The sequence below is a fragment of the Nerophis lumbriciformis genome, linkage group LG03 (assembly GCF_033978685.3).
Source record: "Nerophis lumbriciformis linkage group LG03, RoL_Nlum_v2.1, whole genome shotgun sequence".
NCBI classification, from domain to species: Eukaryota; Metazoa; Chordata; class Actinopteri; order Syngnathiformes; family Syngnathidae; genus Nerophis; species Nerophis lumbriciformis.
Genome location: NC_084550.2, coordinates 4,905,001 through 4,925,377, shown reverse-complemented (window position 1 = coordinate 4,925,377; position 20,377 = coordinate 4,905,001). Strand labels below are relative to the sequence as shown.

Below are 20,377 nucleotides of genomic sequence, written 5' to 3'. Positions count from 1 at the left end.
AACTTCCCTTAACCACTCGCTCATCTTTTCTTCATCCATCCATCCCTTCGAGTTAGCTTTTATGATGACGCCGGCTGGAAAGGTCTCTTTTGGCAAGGTCTTCCTTTTGAATATCACCATGGGTGGAAGTTTCTGGCCATTAGCATGGCAAGCTAGAACCACAGTGAAGGATGACTTCTCATTCCCTGTGGTGCGAATATTCACCGTACGTGCTCCCGTTGTATCCACAGTGCGGTTCACAGGAATATCAAAAGTCAGTGGGACCTCGTCCATGTTGATAATGTTCTCTGGCCGGATCTTTTTTTCAGCTATCTTGTTTTTACAATATGCACGGAAAGTAGCCAGCTTTTCTTGAAAGTCTTTAGGCAGTTGCTGTGAAATAGTAGTCCGTGTGCGGATGGAGAGATTGCGTCTTTTCATGAACCGGAAACCTGTCGCTTAGTAGGAGCCATTTTGTGGTCTTTACAGATGTAAACACACAAAGGAAATGAAACGTAATATCCGCGCGCTTCTTCTTCTTCTTCTACGCGGGCGGGTGGTTGCTTACAGTAGAAGAAGAAGCGCTTCCTGTTCTATGGGGGCGGGTGCTTACCTTGGCGGTTGCTTGCGTAGAAGAAGAAGCACTTCCTCTTCTACGGGGAAAAAAGATGGCGGCTGTTTACCGTAGTTGCGAGACCGAAACTTTATGAAAATGAATCTTAATATTAATCCATATATAAAGCGCACCGGGTTATAAGCCGCACTGTCAGCTTTTGAGTAAATTTGTGGTTTTTAGGTGCGGCTAATAGTGCGGAAAATACGGTACTTTATTTGTCGTTATTTATATTTTCTGAATAAATTATGTGATAATGTTCATTAGTCAACTCATTGGTGCATTAAAAAAAAAATGTAACTTGCATATTTAAGTGTCAGAAAAAATCTTCAAATTTTATAAACTGTGTGTACAACATCCCCCATTACGACACCGTCAGACACAAACATTTTACCAGAAAGATCTAGGAGTGCCGGAAAAAATAAATGTATTAATTTATTATTATTATTATTATTATTCATTAAGATTTTGAACCGATCCAAATTTTTCACGAATCCAATTATTAAAATATATTTTTAAGACATTTCTGCGATCTAGCTGCACATACTGTTTGTCTGGTAAGAGCATATGTGGTGTATCATTCCGGCAACTCAGAGGGAGGAGCTAATGTTAGCGAGCTTTAGATGTTGCAAATGTTTCAGCATGAAGGAGAAATTTATGTTTGGGCGCACTTTGCATTCTAAAAAAAAATCCCTGTGGCTTGTGCAGCCCTTTGAGACACTCGTGATTTAGGGCTATATAAATCAACTTTGATTGATTGATTGAGTAAAAAGGTGCTAAACGTCAATGCAGTTATGTTACGATCAACGCACTGATGGTGCGAAAACATGTCTGTGTTTTTGTTTTTGTGCGTGCGCCCGTCCTACTGGCTCGCTGGACCTCTTTCAGAGATGTGTGAAAATGGAAAAAGATGAAGAAACACTTTTTTTGTTTGTTTTAATATATTTTCTGTAGGAGAACAAACATGACACAAACCTTCCTAATTGTTAGAAATCCCACTGTTTATGTTAACATGCTTCACTGATGAGAGTATTTGGCGAGCGCCGTTTTGTCCTACTAATTTCATTACATGTACAACTTTCTCCGATGCTGCCACAGAAAGACGTGTTTCACGCCACTCCGTTCTTTTTCTCATTTTGTCCACCAAACGTTTTGTGCTGTGCGTGAATGCACAAAGCTGAGCTTTGTTGATTCTATTGATTTGCTGGAGTGCTTATCAGGCATAATAATAATAATAATAACTGGTATTTATATAGCGCTTTTCTAAGTACCCAGTCGCTTTACATGTAGAACCCATCAATCATTCACACCTGGTGGTGGTAAGCTACTTTCATAGCCACAGCTGCCCTGGGGTAGACTGACGAAAGCGTGGCTGCAATTTGCGCCAACGGCCCCTCCGACCACCACCTATCATTCATCATTCAATTCACCGGTGTGAGTGGCACCGGGGGCAAAGGGTGAAGTGTCCCGCCCAAGGACACAACGGCAGCGATTTTTGGATGGTAAGAGGCGGGGAGCGAACCTGCAACCCTCAGGTTCCTGGCACGGTTGCTCTACCCACTACGCCATACCGCCATGACTGCAAGCTAATCGGTGCTAACATGCTAAATAGGCTAGCTGTATGTACATATTGCATCATAATGCCTCGTTTGTAGGTACATTTGAGCTCATTTAATGTCCTTTACTCATGTCCTCTGTGTATTTACTTTATATTTGCATGTCTCATGACACTATCTGTATGTAATATTGGCTGCATTTCTGATAGTTGTTTGTGTGCCATGTTGTTCCAGACCACAGCAAACGTTACCCAACACGCAAAGATTGTAATAAATCCATTAAAAGAAGACAGATTTTTTTTTTTGTATCTTTGGTCCAATATGGCTCTTCAACATGTTGGGTTGCCGACACCTGGTGTAGCCTATCGGAGATTCCCTAAAAAAATGAAGCTTAATTGCTAAACTTCATTATTGTTGTACTTCAATACTGTATAATGTGCGTTAAATTTTCACTTCATTTTGGTGTGAAATGTATGTGCAGACTTAAATCATGGTGATTGTGTGTGGCCAAAAAATGTACAACCCATAGGATTACAACAAACTGGGATAGAGTTTATTATTTTGAATAACCCATATAGGACCGTTTTTTTTGTCTATTTAGCGTGAAATACACTTTTTTGACCTAGAAATATTTGTGCATGTCCTGTCTTTTTTGCAAAGTTATACATGGGTGTGTGCTTATTGATCTGTAGGGGTGTTTTTTTTCCTGCATGTGAATCGAGAATCAATTCTGTACCAAAAATGTGACAGTTTGTCAGGTTCAAACACTGATGACATCTATTAAACAGACAAGAAGCAAGGAATCATGCAGGGACAGAGTTCAATTTAGCTCATGGGGAGAACGCATGGAGCTACACACATAGTCACAGTCGCGCCCTACGCTCTAAGGTACAGATCCTGCGTCCCTCTATTCAGGAGTTCCCCAGTCAACATCGCTGAGGCCGCCTCTAAAAGGAGTGGTCACATATATCATGCAAAGCCGCTCCAGTACGCACAATACGTGACGGAATGTGCTGGTGATTTCGCCTTCGTCTTATCTTCGTTGAGGTCCTTGAAGTTCCTTGGCTGTTAGCGGGCTAAAACAAAGTTAACATCTGCGGCTGAGGCCACCCCTCAGACAAGAAGTTTTGTCCTTGCACAGATAGAAAAAGTACAGCTTAAGCACATTAGCTAATAACTATAGCAACGGACTTTAAGCATACTAAAGTTGTGTGATAACTTACACATAATTATTCTAACACGGTTTTAATGATAACGCCCGGTAAATTACCGTTACAAAAATCATTGACAAACAGTGGTTGATAACAGCATTTTGATAAACTCAAAGACCAACTAGTGCAGGTGTGTCCAACTTGTTTTAATTGAGGGCCACGTCGCAGTTATGGTGGCCCTCAGAGGGCCGTGTTTAACGATGAGTAATATATGAATATACGTGTATATGTACACTATATTGCCAAAATATTGGCCACCCATCCAAATGATCAGAATCAGGTGTCCTAACCACTTGGCCCGGGCCACAGGTGTATAAAATCAAGCACTTAGGCGTGGAGACTGTTTCTACAAACATTTGTGAAGAATAGAATAGAAAGTACTTTATTGATCCCTGGGGAAAATTCAGCACCACAGTTTGCTCACAATAGACAATAATAATAATAAATAATATAATGTGTATATATATATATAAACCTGATTGCCCTCTCAACGGGGGGTGCTTACAAACATCAGTTGTCTACCAATCTAAGGTAATACGCAAGGACATTAACACATCCGACACATATGTAGGATTAACCGAGGGAGAATTCAAAACCAGATGGAACAATCACAAGGCTTCTTTCAGGAACAAAAACCTGCGGAATACCACAGAACTCAGCAAACACATTTGGGACATCAAAGACAATAATGTTGAATATTCAATAACATGGCAAATTCTTGCATCCAGCACACCTTACAATAGTGGTAATAAAAGATGCAACCTATGCTTGAAAGAGAAACTGTTTATTATTTACCGTCCAGACCTGTCATCCCTCAACAAGCGCAGCGAAATTGTAACAACATGCCGCCATAGACGGAAACACCTCCTAGGTAACACATGAGCCAATCACCACGCCCCTAGACCAGCCTGTACCCACCCACTCTGTGCCCTATATAAACCATGGTATGCGAATGCTCCCATTAAAATCTCCTGATGATTGAGGGTACCCCCCCTCATGAAACAGGCCTGTAGAGATGAAATAGTCTTGTGATTTTTTCCCCACACATATATATATATATATATATATATATATAGGGCTATATAAATAAACATTAATAACTGGGATTTATATAGCGCTTTTCTAAGTACCCAAAGTCGCTTTACATGTAGAACCCATCAATCATTCACACCTGGTGGTGGTAAGCTACTTTCATAGCCACAGCTGCCCTGGGGTAGACTGACGGAAGCGTGGCTGCAATTTGCGCCAACGGCCCCTCCGACCACCACCTATCATTCATCATTCAATTCACCGGTGTGAGTGGCACCGGGGGAAAAGGGTGAAGTGTCCCGCCCAAGAACACAACGGCAGCGATTTTTGGATGGTAAGAGGCGGGGAGCGAACCTGCAACCCTCAGGTTTCTGGCACGGTTGCTCTACCCACTACGCTATGCCGCCCCATTGATTGATTGATTTATTTGTAACGCACTTTACATTTGTTCAAATGTCAAAGTGCTACAAAGTATAACACAAAAAAAAATCGCGATCATGTCCGGAACCAATTAACAGCGATAAACAAGGGATTACTGTGAATCAATTCTAGACAGTTGATAATGAATAAGTTAGTGTTTTTCATACATACCATTGTTTTCTTGTTCAAACCTTTTCTAGCATTACACACTACAACATAATACATGTTTGAAAGATTTGTGCTGATACCGTATCAGATCAAAATTGGCATCAACCAATACTCAAGGCTGCAGTTGTCAGGTTCAAACACTGATGACATTTATTAAACAAGACAAGAAGCAAGGAATTAAACAGAGACAGAATTCAATTTGGCTCAATTGAGGAGAAACGCCTACACCTGTACCCTTGTACAGTGTCTCACCACGCTCTGACGAAAGATTGTACACCTCCTCTTTTATTTGGACTTTCCCTGATTACATGGCAACCGCTGTTTCCAAAGGAATGGGGGTCGTAAACAGCCACCGCTTTTGGTTACAAAACAGTTCAAAGAAAAGGTTGTACACGCTGGTATAAAAGTTACATGGGATTACAGTCCTGGAAAGAAATATGTTCAATTTTATTAATTTCCATACATGTACAGATGGAGTTTGTTAATGTCTTTTTTTTTTAGACAAATGTTTTGCACTTTTTCTTTGGCCCGGTTATTGTCCTTTTGCCACTGTGGTTTGAAACAGTAATTTATTCTGTGCTGAAGTCTCCATTTCATTCGGGAGTATATCCACTGTATTGCCATATTTGGCCACCCATCCAAATGATCGGAATCAGGTGTCCTAATCACTTGACCCGGCCACAGGTGTATAAAATCAAACACTTAGGCATGGAGACTGTTTCTACAAACATTTGTGAAAGAATGGGCCGCTCTCAGTGATTTCCAGTGTGGAACTGTCATAGGATGCCACCTGTGCAACAAAACCAGTCGTGAAATTTCCTCGCTCCTAAATACTGTCGGCTTTATTAGAAGAACACGGAAGAGTTTGGGAACAACAGCAACTCAGCCACCAAGTGGTAGGCCACGTAAACTGACAAGAGAGGGGTCAGCGGATGCTGAAGCGCATAGTGCAAAGAGGTCGCCGACTTTCTGCACAGTCAGTTGCTACAGAGCGCCAAACTTCACGTGACCTTCCAATTAGCCCACGTACAGTACGCAGAGAGCTTCATGGTAAACTGACAAGAGAGGGGTCAGCGGATGCTGAAGCGCATAGTGCAAAGAGGTCGCCGACTTTCTGCACAGTCAGTTGCTACAGAGCGCCAAACTTCACGTGACCTTCCAATTAGCCCACGTACAGTACGCAGAGAGCTTCATGGTATTAAATCACCAAAAATGATTCTCGGGTGCGGCCACCGCTGCTGCCCACTGCTCCCCCTCACCTCCTAGGGCGTGATCAAGGGTGATGGGTCAAATGCAGAGAATAATTTCGCCACACCTAGTGTGTGTGTGACAATAATTGGTACTTTAACTTTAACTGTAAACTGAAAATTGCAATTTTAGGGAAGAAAAGCCAGATAAAATGAAGGAGGTTTCAACAACAAAGTGGACGGTGCACTTTCAATACAATAACATAATCAATATGTTGGATGATATCATTAAAATGATAACTATGAACTGACTATTTATACCAGGGGTGCTCATTACGTCGATCGCGATCTACCGGTCGATCTCGGAGGGTGTGTCAGTCGATCACCAGCCAGGCATTAAAAAAATAGTCCTAAAAATGAGCGATCACAAATCTTCACTATGACGTCTCTTTCGTCACTTGATTGACATTCACGGCACCCGAGGGTCTTCTGAGATGACGCTGGCTGCTGCCAGCTCATTAAAATTACCGACTGGAAGGCGAGAAACACTTTATTTCAACAGACTCTGGCGCCGTACCTGTCGTCAAAACTACAAAGACCGACTGCACAGTTGCACAGTTGCACTAACAAAATAAGAGTCTCTGAAAGCTGGCGTGCACAAGCTAGCAAGCTACGGAGTTTACCGACAATGTATTTCTTGTAAAGTGTATACAGAGGAGTACGGAAGCTGGACAAATAAGATGCCAAAAACCAACCATTTTCATGTGGTATTGGACAGAAAGGAGGACTTTTTTTTTCTCCTCCATTGGAAAATGCGGACGTTATCAGCACCACTGTCTGATTCCAATCAATGCAAGTCATCAGAATCAGGTAATACACCAACTTATATTCTTGTCTTCATGAAAGAAATGAATCTATATGTGTTAAACATGCTTGTATTATCTTTAAACACCTTTAATTTATTAACAATATTAACTATATGTGTTAAACATGCTTGTATTATCTTTAAACACCTTTAACTTGTTAACAATATTAACTATATGTGTTAAACATGCTTGCATTATCTTTAAACACCTTTAACTTGTTAACAATATTAACTATATGTGTTAAACATGCTTGCATTATCTTTAAACACCTTTAACTTGTTAACAATATTAACTATATGTATTAAACATACTTGTATTATCATTAAACACCTTTAACTTGTTAACAAAAACATATATTTCATAAATAAGTAAATATAAATGATATATATGAATGAGGTAGATCCCCACGACTTGATCAATTGAAAAGTAGCTCGCCTGCAGAAAAAGTGTGAGCACCCCTGATTTATACCATGAATTGATTAACGTGGACCCCGACTTAAGCAAGTCTGAAAACTTATTGGGGTGTTACCATTTAGTGGTCAATTGTACGGAATATGTACTGTACTGTGCAATCTACTAATAAAAGTCTCAATCAATCAATCAAAACCGTATTAAAAAATGTGGAGGATGTAATGGCGCAGCAGTAACAGAGGAGGCGGTAATGCACCACAGACGATGCCAGCCGTTAAGTCTAAAGAAGAAGAAGAAGAAGAAAGCGGAAGTGTAAAACAATTAAAATAAGGCGAGCGTTAGCGGACCTTCAAATGCGTGTTTTGTTTATTCGCTTAAAGGTCAAATTATGTTGAAAGACTTGGTGAAGGAGCGACTAATGGCGGCAGCCGATGAAATATTCGCGCTGTTTGAAAGAACGATAGCGTCGTACGAGGAGGAACTATCTCGATGGAGAGAGGAGAAAGAGCGACATCGACGACAACTGGAAGCTTCTAGCAAGACTCAAACTGTGCTACACGTTGAAAGTATGTCTACAATATTTTCTCAACTCAGGGATCAGAATAACAGGCCACTGTGCCATGTTCATTGATAATATCTTTAATAATGACTAACAGACAATTCGCTTATTAATGACATGGGGGATTACCTAACTGTTTTCACAATATAACGAAAAGTACAAGAGAAATGTGGATGATAAATACAGGTAAAAGCCAGTAAATTAGAATATTTTGAAAAACTTGATTTATTTCAGTAATTGCATTCAAAAGGTGTAACTTGTACATTATATTTATTCATTGCACACAGACTGATGCATTCAAATGTTTATTTCATTTAATTTTGATGATTTGAAGTGGCAACAAATGAAAATCCAAAATTCCGTGTGTCACAAAATTAGAATATTACTTAAGGCTAATACAAAAAAGGGATTTTTAGAAATGTTGGCCAACTGAAAAGTATGAAAATGAAAAATATGAGCATGTACAATACTCATTACTTGGTTGGAGCTCCTTTTGCCTCAATTACTGCGTTAATGCGGCGTGGCATGGAGTCGATGAGTTTCTGGCACTGCTCAGGTGTTATGAGAGCCCAGGTTGCTCTGATAGTGGCCTTCAACTCTTCTGCGTTTTTGGGTCTGGCATTCTGCATCTTCCTTTTCACAATACCCCACAGATTTTCTATGGGGCTAAGGTCAGGGGAGTTGGCGGGCCAATTTAGAACAGAAATACCATGGTCCGTAAACCAGGCACGGGTAGATTTTGCGCTGTGTGCAGGCGCCAAGTCCTGTTGGAACTTGAAATCTCCATCTCCATAGAGCAGGTCAGCAGCAGGAAGCATGAAGTGCTCTAAAACTTGCTGGTAGACGGCTGCGTTGACCCTGGATCTCAGGAAACAGAGTGGACCGACACCAGCAGATGACATGGCACCCCAAACCATCACTGATGGTGGAAACTTTACACTAGACTTCAGGCAACGTGGATCCTGTGCCTCTCCTGTCTTCCTCCAGACTCTGGGACCTCGATTTCCAAAGGAAATGCAAAATTTGCATGGTTGGGTGATGGTTTGGGGTGCCATGTCATCTGCTGGTGTCGGTCCACTCTGCCGCATAGAAAATCTGTGGGGTATTGTGAAAAGGAAGATGCAGAATGCCAGACCCAAAAACGCAGAAGAGTTGAAGGCCACTATCAGAGCAACCTGGGCTCTCATAACACCTGAGCAGTGGCAGAAACTCATCGACTCCATGCCACGCCGCATTAACGCAGTAATTGAGGCAAAAGGAGCTCCAACCAAGTATTGAGTATTGTACATGCTCATATTTTTCATTTTCATACTTTTCAGTTGGCCAACATTTCTAAAAATCCCTTTTTTGTATTAGCCTTAAGTAATATTCTAATTTTGTGACACACGGAATTTTGGATTTTCATTTGTTGCCACTTCAAATCATCAAAATTAAATGAAATAAACATTTGAATGCATCAGTCTGTGTGCAATGAATAAATATAATGTACAAGTTACACCTTTTGAATGCAATTACTGAAATAAATCAAGTTTTTCAAAATATTCTAATTTACTGGCTTTTACCTGTACATACAGAAGGCTATTCATGGGGAAAAGTATGAATGATTTCGAGAATACTCTGAGACAACAAAGTTGAGACTAATATTACAGTAAAGATGATTTAAATGTAGAATATTATTTTAATGTTTACATGAAGATCTTCATCTTTAGCCATAATTGCCAACCCTCCCGGATTTTCCGGGAGACTCCCGAAATTCAGCGCCTCTCCCGAAAACCTCCCGGGACAAATTTTCTCCCGAAAATCTCCCGAAATTCAGGCGGAGCTGGAGGCCACGCCCCCTCCAGCTCCATGCGGACCCGAGTCCGCTTTCCCACGATATAAACAGCGTGCCTGCCCAATCACATTATAAGTGTAGAATGATCGCGGGCGAGTTCTTGGTTTCTTATGTGGGTTTATTGTTAGGCAGTTTCATTAACGTCCTCCCAGCGCGGCAACAACACACAACTACAGCAGTCATGTTTTCGTCTACCGTAAAGCAGTTCGTCTGCCGTAAACAGCAATGTTGTGACACTCTTAAACAGGACAATACTGCCATCTATAACATCAATAACATATACGGCTTTTAGAGAGTGCAGTGCACAACTGCGCACACAACAAGGAGACGAAGCAGAAGAACGAGGAAGATACAGCCATGGCGACGCCGACGACGAGTAAGATGAAGAAATACGCTTTGTTGCACCTTTCCTGCCTGAGTCCGGCGATTAGTTGCAAATCTTGCTTTATTGATTGCTTGCACACAGCCAATCCAACACAAAACAAACTAGTCCCGCCCGCACTCACGCTACCGCCCCCTCTCTTCTCTCGCCCACACACTCACTGACGTCACTCACCTCACATGCTCACCTATTAAAGGGCCACACACACACATACGCTACTCTCATAACAGCTTGTAAGTTCCAAGCCGCAGCTGCGATTGGACCTGGATAGCCTCCGGGAAGAAGTAGTGGCCTACCAAGTGCTTGGCACTGAAGATCTTCCTCAGGAAGCAAAGATTGACCGGTTTTGGGCCATGCTAGGGAGAGATGGAAGATTCCAGACTCTAATGCATTTGATGAAAGCACTTTTGTGCGTGCCACACATCAATGCATCATCAGAGAGGGTGTTCAGCATGGTTAGAAAAATAGTGACAGAGAATAGAACAAGGATGGACAATTCAACCCTTAACTCAACAATGAGTAGATGAGTGTTATGTGTGTGTATATGTGTAAATAAATGAACACTGAAATATATATATATATATATATATATATATACAACCCCCCATACAGCAAAAACGTCTCAACGAACATTGGACACAAATTCCTCAATCTGATTGACAAACACTTTCCCAAAGACAACACCCTAAGAAAAGTATTCAACAAGAACAACATTAAATTGAGCTACAGCTGCATGAACAATATACGACAAATCATCTCAAACCACAACAAAACAATTGCAAATGAGCCGTCGGCCCCCAGACAGAGCGACTCCAAAACCAACAAAGGATGTAACTGTCGAAAGAAACCTGATTGCCTTCTCAACGGGGGGTGCTTACAAACATCAGTTGTCTACCAATCTAAGGTAATATGCAAGGACATTAACACATCCGACACATATGTAGGATTAACCGAGGGAGAATTCAAAACCAGATGGAACAATCACAAGGCTTCTTTCAGGAACAAAAACCTGCGAAATACCACAGAACTCAGCAAACACATTTGGGACCTCAAAGACAATAATGTTGAATATTCAATAACATGGCAAATTCTTGCATTCAGCACACCTTACAATAGTGGTAATAAAAGATGCAACTTATGCTTGAAAGAGAAACTGTTTATTATTTACCGTCCAGACCTGTCATCCCTCAACAAGCGCAGCGAAATTGTAACAACATGCCGCCATAGACGGAAACACCTCCTAGGTAACACATGAGCCAATCACCACGCCCCTAGGCCAGCCTGTACCCACCCACTCTGTGCCCTATATAAACCATGGTATGCGAATGCTCCCATTAAAATCTCCTGATGATTGAGGGTACCCCCCCTCATGAAACAGGCCTGTAGAGATGAAATAGTCTTGTGATTTTTTTCCCACACATACATATATATATATATATATATTTATGAAATACTTGACTTGGTGAATTCTAGCTGTAAATATACTCCTCCCCTCTTAACCACGCCCCTAACCACGCCCCCGCCCCAACCACTCCCCCCGTCCCACCCCCGACCACGCCCACCACACCCCCCTCCCTCCACCTCCCGAAATCGGAGGTCTCAAGGTTGGCAAGTATGTCTTTAGCTGCCAACATACATACCCTTTATCCATGAAATATGTATTCAAATGTCCTGCTTTTGATTTGCGAAACTGTAAACATGTGGTAACATAATATAATCTTGTATGCATGTTCAAAATAAACACAACCAACTACTAACTGTGACATCCGTTTTTTCAAACGTTGTAAATCGTCAGCATTCCAACAGTAACAGACTTTTGAAAGATCATTAAACATTATCACCAGACCTATGTAAGCGTCAATATATACCTTGATGTTGCAGAAAAAAGACCTTCTTTTTTTTTTTAACCGATTTCCGAACTTTAAATGGGTGAATTTTGACGAATTAAACGCCTTTCTATTATTCGCTCTCGGAGCGATGACGTCACGTTGTAACGTCACATCGGGAAGCAATCCGCCATTTTCTCAAACACCGAGTCAAATCAGCTCTGTTATTTTCCGTTTTTTCGACTGTTTTCCGTACCTTGGAGACATCATGCCTCGTCGGTGTGTTGTCGGAGGGTGTAACAACACGAACAGGGACGGATTCAAGTTGCACCAGTGGCCCAAAGATGCCAAAGTGGCAAGAAATCGGACGTTTGTTCCGCACACTTTACCGACGAAAGCTATGCTACGACAGAGATGGCAAGAATGTGTGGATATCCTGCGACACTCAAAGCAGATGCATTTCCAACCATAAAGTCAAAGAAATCTGCCGCCAGACCCCCGTTGAATCTGCCGGAGTGTGTGAGCAATTCAGGGACAAAGGACCTCGGTAGCACGGCAAGCAATGGCGGCAGTTTGTTCCCGCAGACGAGCGAGCTAAACCCCCTGGATGTCTTGGCTCACACCGTCCCTTATGCCACCGAAGATGATCAAGAGAAGAATATCGACCCTAGCTTCCCTGGCCTGCTGACATCAACTCCAAAACTGGACAGATCAGCTTTCAGGAAAAGAGAGCGGATGAGGGTATGTCTACAGAATATATTAATTGATGAAAATTGGGCTGTCTGCACTCTCAAAGTGCATGTTGTTGCCAAATGTATTTCATATGCTGTAAACCTAGTTCATAGTTGTTAGTTTCCTTTAACGCCAAACAAACACATACCAATCGTTGGTTAGAAGGCGATCGCCGAATTCGTCCTCGCTTTCTCCCGTGTCGCTGGCTGTCGTGTCGTTTTCGTCGGTTTCGCTTGCATACGGTTCAAACCGATATGGCTCAATAGCTTCAGTTTCTTCTTCAATTTCGTTTTCGCTACCTGCCTCCACACTACAACCATCCGTTCCAATACATGCGCATACCTGCCAACTACTCCGGTTTTCCCGTAATTCGTACGGTTTTCATCAACCTATTCCGGGTTACGGTTGCAGTGATAAAAAATACGGTTTTTCATTAATTAAAAAAAAAAAAAGGGTGAAAACTACGCGAATTGCACCTTGTGCAGACAAGATTTTTCGATCGGACACGGAGGAATTAGCGATGTAAAAGACCACGTTGGGACAAAAAAACACAAGTCTAATGCCGTTGCTAGCGATACAAGTGGAAAACTTTCAACGTTTTTCGTCGCCCAAACAGATTCTTTGGATGTGATGAATGCCGAAGTTTTATTTACGGAAGCAATAATTGAGCATGGATTTCCAATCGCACTGGCTGATCACATGGCACAGTTAAATGTTTGTAATGCAACCTTTAAAAATCATTACACGGTGATTGCGGTCCCAAAAATAAACTTTTCTTGCATGATAATGTCCAGAAAAACTCGCTTTATATTACTATAGAGTCCTTTTAACGAATGAGTTTGATGGTTTATCACAAACCTTAAATGAAAGAAGTCCTTTGTTCTCCTGCACCGCATGCACTTTGGCCTTGCTTCGTGTTTGGTGCGCAATCTTGTCGGCTGTATTTCACAGCACGTCTTTGACAACTTGAAGTGGCATAAAACATTTAAAACAAGTCCAAGTTGAAGAAATCTTGTTAAATGTTGACAGCATAACTACCAAAATACAGAAGTATGTCCTTAATATTTTTGCAGTGCTATTTCTGTTGAAAAGTTAAAATGATTACAATAGAGATGTGATGTGCCACTTTTCAAGTGTCTGATGGCTTCAATTAATTTTCATTAATTTTTCATATTTGGAATTCTTTTGAAAGGCTTACAAAAAAACTACATTTGAATTGTAATTCCATGCTATTGACAGGACTATTAATTTTAATGAAGTTAGCTTACCATGTTTACAGTATGATAATTGTGATAGAAATGTGAATTTTAGGCACAGAATATTTTTTACAATTGAACAAGGCAGTAGATTATACAAGCTTGGACAGAAAGTTAATAATGACACCAATTGTTTTTTTAATGGAATTGTTTAGTACTGTTTTACCATTTGTTTACTGTAAAAAGTGTTTATACTCTTTATACTTTCAATTAACAAATTGAAGTCTTGTGAAAGGTTGACAGGATAACTGGCATTAACTGTCAAAATAATTTCAAACTATTGAAGTTAGCTTACAGAATAAACATGTCAATCAACCCATATGATTTTTGCTGTAATATTTTTGTTTTGAAAAGTCACTGTGACTGATAGAAAAGTGATGGTTTTAGCAACATTTTAACCTGTCTGAATGCAATCAATCATTTTGCGTCGGGGGGCGAAGCCCTGAACCCTCCACCAGGACTTTGTCCTGGACCTACCGGGGCCTGCGGCCCTTGGACCCTGGCTACTAGGTTTTTCTGATTTCAAAAGTTGGCAGGTATGCATGCGTAATCTGTTGAATCGCTTAAGCCGCTGAAATCCAAGTCTGAATCCGAGCTAATGTCGCTATAGCTTGCTGTTCTATGCGCCATGTTTGTTTGTGTTGGCATCACTATGTGACGTCACAGGAAAATGGACGGGTGTATATAACGATGGTTAAAATCAGGCACTTTGAAGCTTTTTTTTAGGGATATTGCGTGATGGGTAAAATTTAGAAAAAAACTTCGAAAAATAAAATAAGCCACTGGGAACTGATTTTTAATGGTTTTAACAATTATGAAATCGTGATAATGTTCCCCTTTAACCTTGTTGGAGGTACCGAACCCCACCAGTTTCATGTGCGCATTCACCGAACCCTTCTTTAGTGAAAAATAAAATGTTTTGTTTTTTTTCAAATTCAAGACAAAGTTATATGTTTTTGGTAACACTTTAGTATGGGGAACATATTCTAAGTAACAAAGACTTAATTTTGAGTTATTTGGTTAGGGTTAGGGTTAGAGGGTTAGGACCAGGGTTAGAGGGTTAGGGTTATAATAAGGCCATGCCGAATAAGGCATTAATATAAGTTCTTAATAATGACTAGTTAAGAGCCAATATGTTACTAATTTGCATGTTAATAGGCAACTAATTAATGGTAAATATGTTCCCCATACTAAAGTGTTACCATGTTTTTTTTACTGGTGCACAAAATGAACCGTGCATGAACATCACCTTGTTCAAAGAACAAAACCAACACAGTGCATAAACTCACAACAAATTACACACCTGCAAATCAGTCTGACTTCTGCTGTTGCCGTATCTGTAATACGCCGATAGGGAGAAGTTTTTATTTACGCAATGAGTCGGGTGTGTCTTGACCTCCGCCGAACCCCTGAACCCGACTCACCGAACCCCTAGGGTTCCATCGAACCCAGGTTAAGAACCACTGTCTTAGAGCTTTGGTTCACTCACCCATTCACTCATGCACCTCCTCTTATACCAAAGACCTCAATTGTAAATAACTAATTAAAGATTTGGATGCAGTTTGAGCGCTATTTTGAGAACTGATTTTTAATGGTTTTAACCCTTTTGAAATTGTGATAATGTTCCCCTTTAATGTTTAATGTACCAGTACGTTTTGAACAAACATCCATGTTCTCTTTCTTCCATTGCAACCATTTAGTTGGAATGAACGTTTGACAATTTGTCCACCAGAGCTTGCCCCAAGTGGAGGAGTTCAAGTACCTCGGAGTCTTGTTCACGAGTGAGGGAAGAGTGGATGGTGAGATCGACAGGCGGATCGGTGCGGCGTCTTCAGTAATGCGGACGCTGTATCGATCCGTTGTGGTGAAGAAGGAGCTGAGCCGGAAGGCAAAGCTCTCAATTTACCAGTCGATCTACGTTCCCATCCTCACCTATGGTCATGAGCTTTGGGTTATGACCGAAAGGACAAGATCACGGGTACAAGCGGCCCAAATGAGTTTCCTCCGCCGGGTGGCGGGGCTCTCCCTTAGAGATAGGGTGAGAAGCTCTGTCATCCGGGAGGAGCTCAAAGTAAAGCCGCTGCTCCTCCACATCGAGAGGAGCCAGATGAGGTGGTTCGGGCATCTGGTCAGGATGCCACCCGAACGCCTCCCTAGGGAGGTGTTTAGGGCACGTCCGACCGGTAGGAGGCCGCGGGGAAGACCCAGGACACGTTGGGAAGACTATGTCTCCCGGCTGGCCTGGGAACGCCTCGGCGTCCCGCAGGAAGAGCTGGACTAAGTGGCTGGGGAGAGGGAAGTCTGGGCTTCCCTGCTTAGGCTGCTGCCCCCGCGACCCGACCTCGGATAAGCGGAAGAAGATGGATGGATGGATGGATGGATGGAGAGCTCGCCGATTTGATTTTATTGTGAAATATGAGCATGTCAGCATGCTAAAGCTCATGCCTTATGATGGTCCAGTAGATCAGGGGTTGGCAATTACCGTATTTTCCGCACTATTAGCCGCACCTAAAAACCACAAATTTACTCAAAAGCTGACAGTGCGGCTTTTAACCCGGTGCGCTTTATATATGGATTAATATTACGATTCATTTTCATAAAGTTTCGATCTCGCAACTTCGGTAAACAGCCGCCATCTTTTTTCCCGGTAGAACAGGAAGCGCTTCTTCTTCTACGCAAGCAACCGCCAAGGTAAGCACCCGCCCCCATAGAACAGGAAGCGCTTCTTCTTCTACTGTAAGCAACCACCCGCCCGCGTAGAAGAAGAAAAAGCGCGCGGATATCACCGTACGTTTCATTTCCTTTGTGTGTTTACATCTGTAAAGACCACAAAATGGCTCCTACTAAGCGTCAGGGATCCGGTTCATGAAAAGACGCAATCTCTCCATCCGCACACGGATTACTATTTCACAGCAACTGATATTCCTGTGAAACGCACTGTGGATACAACGGGAGCACGTACGGTGAATATTCGCACCACAGGGAATGAGAAGTCATCCTTCACTGTGGTTCTAGCTTGCCATGCTAATGGCCAGAAACTTCCACCCATGGTGATATTCAAAAGGAAGACCTTGCCAAAAGAGACCTTTCCAGCCGGCGTCATCATAAAAAGCTAACTCGAAGGGATGGATGAAGAAAAGATGAGCGAGTGGTTAAGGTAAGTTTACGCGAAGAGGCCGGGTGGCTTTTTTCACGTAGCTCTGTCCATGTTGATATACGACTCCATGCGCGCCCACATCACGCTGGTTTTTAATATATTATTAAAGTTTGACTGACCTATCTGACTGTTTTTTTGACATTCCTTTAGCGCAGTTAGATGAGGCTTACAACACCGGGCGGCTTATAGGTGGACAAAGTTTTGAAATATGCCGTTCATTGAAGGCGCGGCTTTTAACCCAGGGCGCCTTATGGTGCGGAAAATACGGTACATGAAATATCAGACGAAAATGAATAAAGGTGTGTTTTTTTTGTCCTGCAGACATGCAGCAGCTCATGGTTCGTCAAGAAGAACGTCCCCATCAATCGCAGGATGGGAGCTCCACTATGAGGCAGGAGGATCCACAGCCCCCCGACATTAAAGAGGAAGGGGAGGAATTGGCGATCACTCACGACTCGGAGGCCGATCTCACAGAGTTTCCACTGACTGTCGTCTCTGCGAAGACTGAAATCCATGATGACGACGCACCTGAGTCCTCTCAGATTCGTCACAGTCCAAGTGAGAAGAACCGAGGGACAGAGTCTCCAAGCAGCAGCTCATTACAACATGAAGAAGCCCATGGAGACCACTGTGGAGGATCACAACCAGACAGCCTCCTAGCTCCACTGTCAGATAGTGAGGCTGAAGACATGGAAAATCCCAAAGGACCTTTGAGCGGCGATACAGACTGTAAAGGTGATACGAGGACTCAAACTAACAACAACCGCGCTAAAAAGAAGACCGATAAAAAACGTTCGACTTGCTCCGTTTGTGCCAAAAGCTTTACTTTTCAGAGGGATTTGTCTCGACACATGAGAACGCACACGGGAGAAAAACCTTTTAGTTGCTTAGTCTGTGGCGAACATTTCTCTCAAAAGGGAAATATGGTGAAACACATGAGAACACACGAGAGAACACACACCGTAGAGAAACCTTTTAGTTGCTTGGTTTGTGGCCGTTTATTTTCTCAGAGTTGTACTTTGAAGACGCACATGAGAACACACACGGGAGAAAAACCTTTTAAATGTTCAGTTTGCGGAGAAGGTTTCTCGCAGAAATCCAACATGGTCAAACACATGCGAACGCACACCGGGGAAAAACCTTTCTGTTGCTCGGTTTGTGGCCGTATATTTTCTCAGAGGTGCACTTTGACAAGACACATGAGAACACACACTGGAGAAAAACCTTTTAGTTGTATGCTTTGCGGTAAAAGGTTCTCTCAAAAGGAAACAATGCTGTCACACGTGAGAACCCACACCGGAGACAAACCCTTTAGTTGTTCATTTTGTAGTAAAACATTCACTTTTAAGTCAAATATGGCAAAACACAAGAGAATACACACAGGCGAAAAACCTTTTAGTTGCTCAGTTTGCAATAAAAGATTCATTTACAAAGCGAGTATGGTAGCACACATGAGAACACACACGGGTGCAAAAACATATTCTTGTTCGCTCTGTGCTAAAACATTTACTCGGCACGGCAATTTGATGGCACACGTGCGAACACACAAAGAATAAACAGTAAGGAAATGGGAAACAGCCTTGCCAGGCTTATGATAATTATCATAACTCTGAAAATGTCACCCTCTGTATAGTTAAAGTTACCGTATTTTTCGGAGTATAAGTCATACGTGCCAACCTTGAGACCTCCGATTTCGGGAGGTGGGGGCGTGGTCGGGGGTGGGGCGAGGGGCGTGGTTGGGGGCGTGGTTAAGATAGATATATAAAAAATACTTGACTTTCAGTGAATTCTAGCGATATATTTATATATATTTTATTATATATATATATATATATATATATATATATATATATATATAATAAATTATTATTTATTTATATATATATAAATAAATTAAATAAATACTTGAATTTCAGTGTTCATTTATTTACACATATACACACACATAACACTCTTCTACTCATTGTTGAGTTAAGGGTTGAATTGTCCATCCTTGTTCTATTCTCTGTCACTATTTCAGAACACACACATTATACAAATATACATTATAAAACCAATAAGAAAACGGGAGCTCTAATTTGGGAGTCTGAATTAGGATCAGAAGTTCCTATATAAACATTGCGTACTCAAGTCGCCATTTTGTATTGACTCCTGCAGCTGTGCACTGGATTCATTCACAAATACAAACTACAACTCACAAACACTTTAGAGTTAGGCTCCACCATCAGAATGTGTACTTAAACTTATAAAGATCACATGGATATTATTCAGTGAGTTGATTCACCAAAACTAACCTGTTATACAGGAGGAAAAAGCACACAGGATGTTTCAATTGTTCACAGACTGGTCGCGCTCATCAGAATGACAAGACACTTCCGGTCTGCAGGTGATAGCATTCAATTGGGAAGAAACACCCTACTGTTCCCTACTGACCAATGTGAATACTGATAAATGTGTAATGACAGCTCCAAAAACGAATTCAAACCACAAAATAAAATAAATAAATCAACACAAAAATGTGACACATTATGGGTGGGTCACATATGCATGTACAGTAGATGGCAGTATTGTCCTGTTTAAAAGTTTCACAACATTGCTGTTTACGGCAGACGAACTGCTTTGTGGTAGACGAAAACTTGACTGCTGCTGTTGTGTGTTGTTACCCGCTGGGAGGACGTTAATGAAACTGCCTAACAATAAACCCACATAAGAAACCAAGAACTCGCCCTCGATCATTAGCTGTTTATATTGTGGGAAAGCGGACGTGTGAACAGGCTGTCAACACATCACTCAGGTCTGTATGGAGCTGGAGGGGGCGTGGCCTCCAGCTCCGCCTGAATTTCGGGAAATTTTCGGGAGAATATTTGTCCCGGGAGGTTTTCGGGAGAGGCGCTGAATTTCGGGAGTCTCCCGGAAAATCCGGGAGAGTTGGCAAGTATGGATTAAAAATATTTATCAATGGAAGAATTAATGGAGGATTTACAGCAGGCGGTTGTGACCATAGACATCCTATAAGTAGATGCAGCATTGGCTGCTGTGAAGCGAGAAATTGGGCCGCCATCTTGAAGTGGTGATGAGGAGCCGGCGAGCAGCCTAAACTGACAGTTGACAGGTAGAAAACAAAGATGGTGTTCAGCGTTTTCCTGCTCAAATGAGCGGACTGTTGAAAATAGGATTCGGGGGATTACTTT

The 20,377-nt window shown here is 41.9% G+C and overlaps 1 protein-coding gene across 1 annotated transcript; it reads left to right on the top strand.

The window, feature by feature from the left end:
* Nucleotides 1-7,734: 7,734 nt before the first annotated feature.
* LOC133578071 (uncharacterized) lies at nucleotides 7,735-18,890 on the top strand. Its single transcript, XM_061932231.2, has 2 exons — nucleotides 7,735-8,006; nucleotides 17,508-18,890. The coding sequence occupies exons 1-2, from the start codon at nucleotides 7,829-7,831 to the stop codon at nucleotides 18,740-18,742; spliced, it is 1,413 nt and encodes a 470-aa protein (XP_061788215.1). The 5' UTR covers nucleotides 7,735-7,828; the 3' UTR covers nucleotides 18,743-18,890.
* The last annotated feature ends 1,487 nt before the right edge of the window (nucleotides 18,891-20,377 follow it).

What these genes read in the sequence shown, in the direction of transcription:
- LOC133578071 (XM_061932231.2), top strand. Translation starts at nt 7,829, where the DNA reads ATGTTGAAAGACTTGGTGAAGGAGCGACTAATGGCGGCAGCCGATGAA. An exon ending in AACTGTGCTACACGTTGAAA is followed by an intron (nt 8,007 to 17,507) that starts GTATGTCTACAA and finishes TTTGTCCTGCAG; the next exon opens with ACATGCAGCAGCTCATGGTT.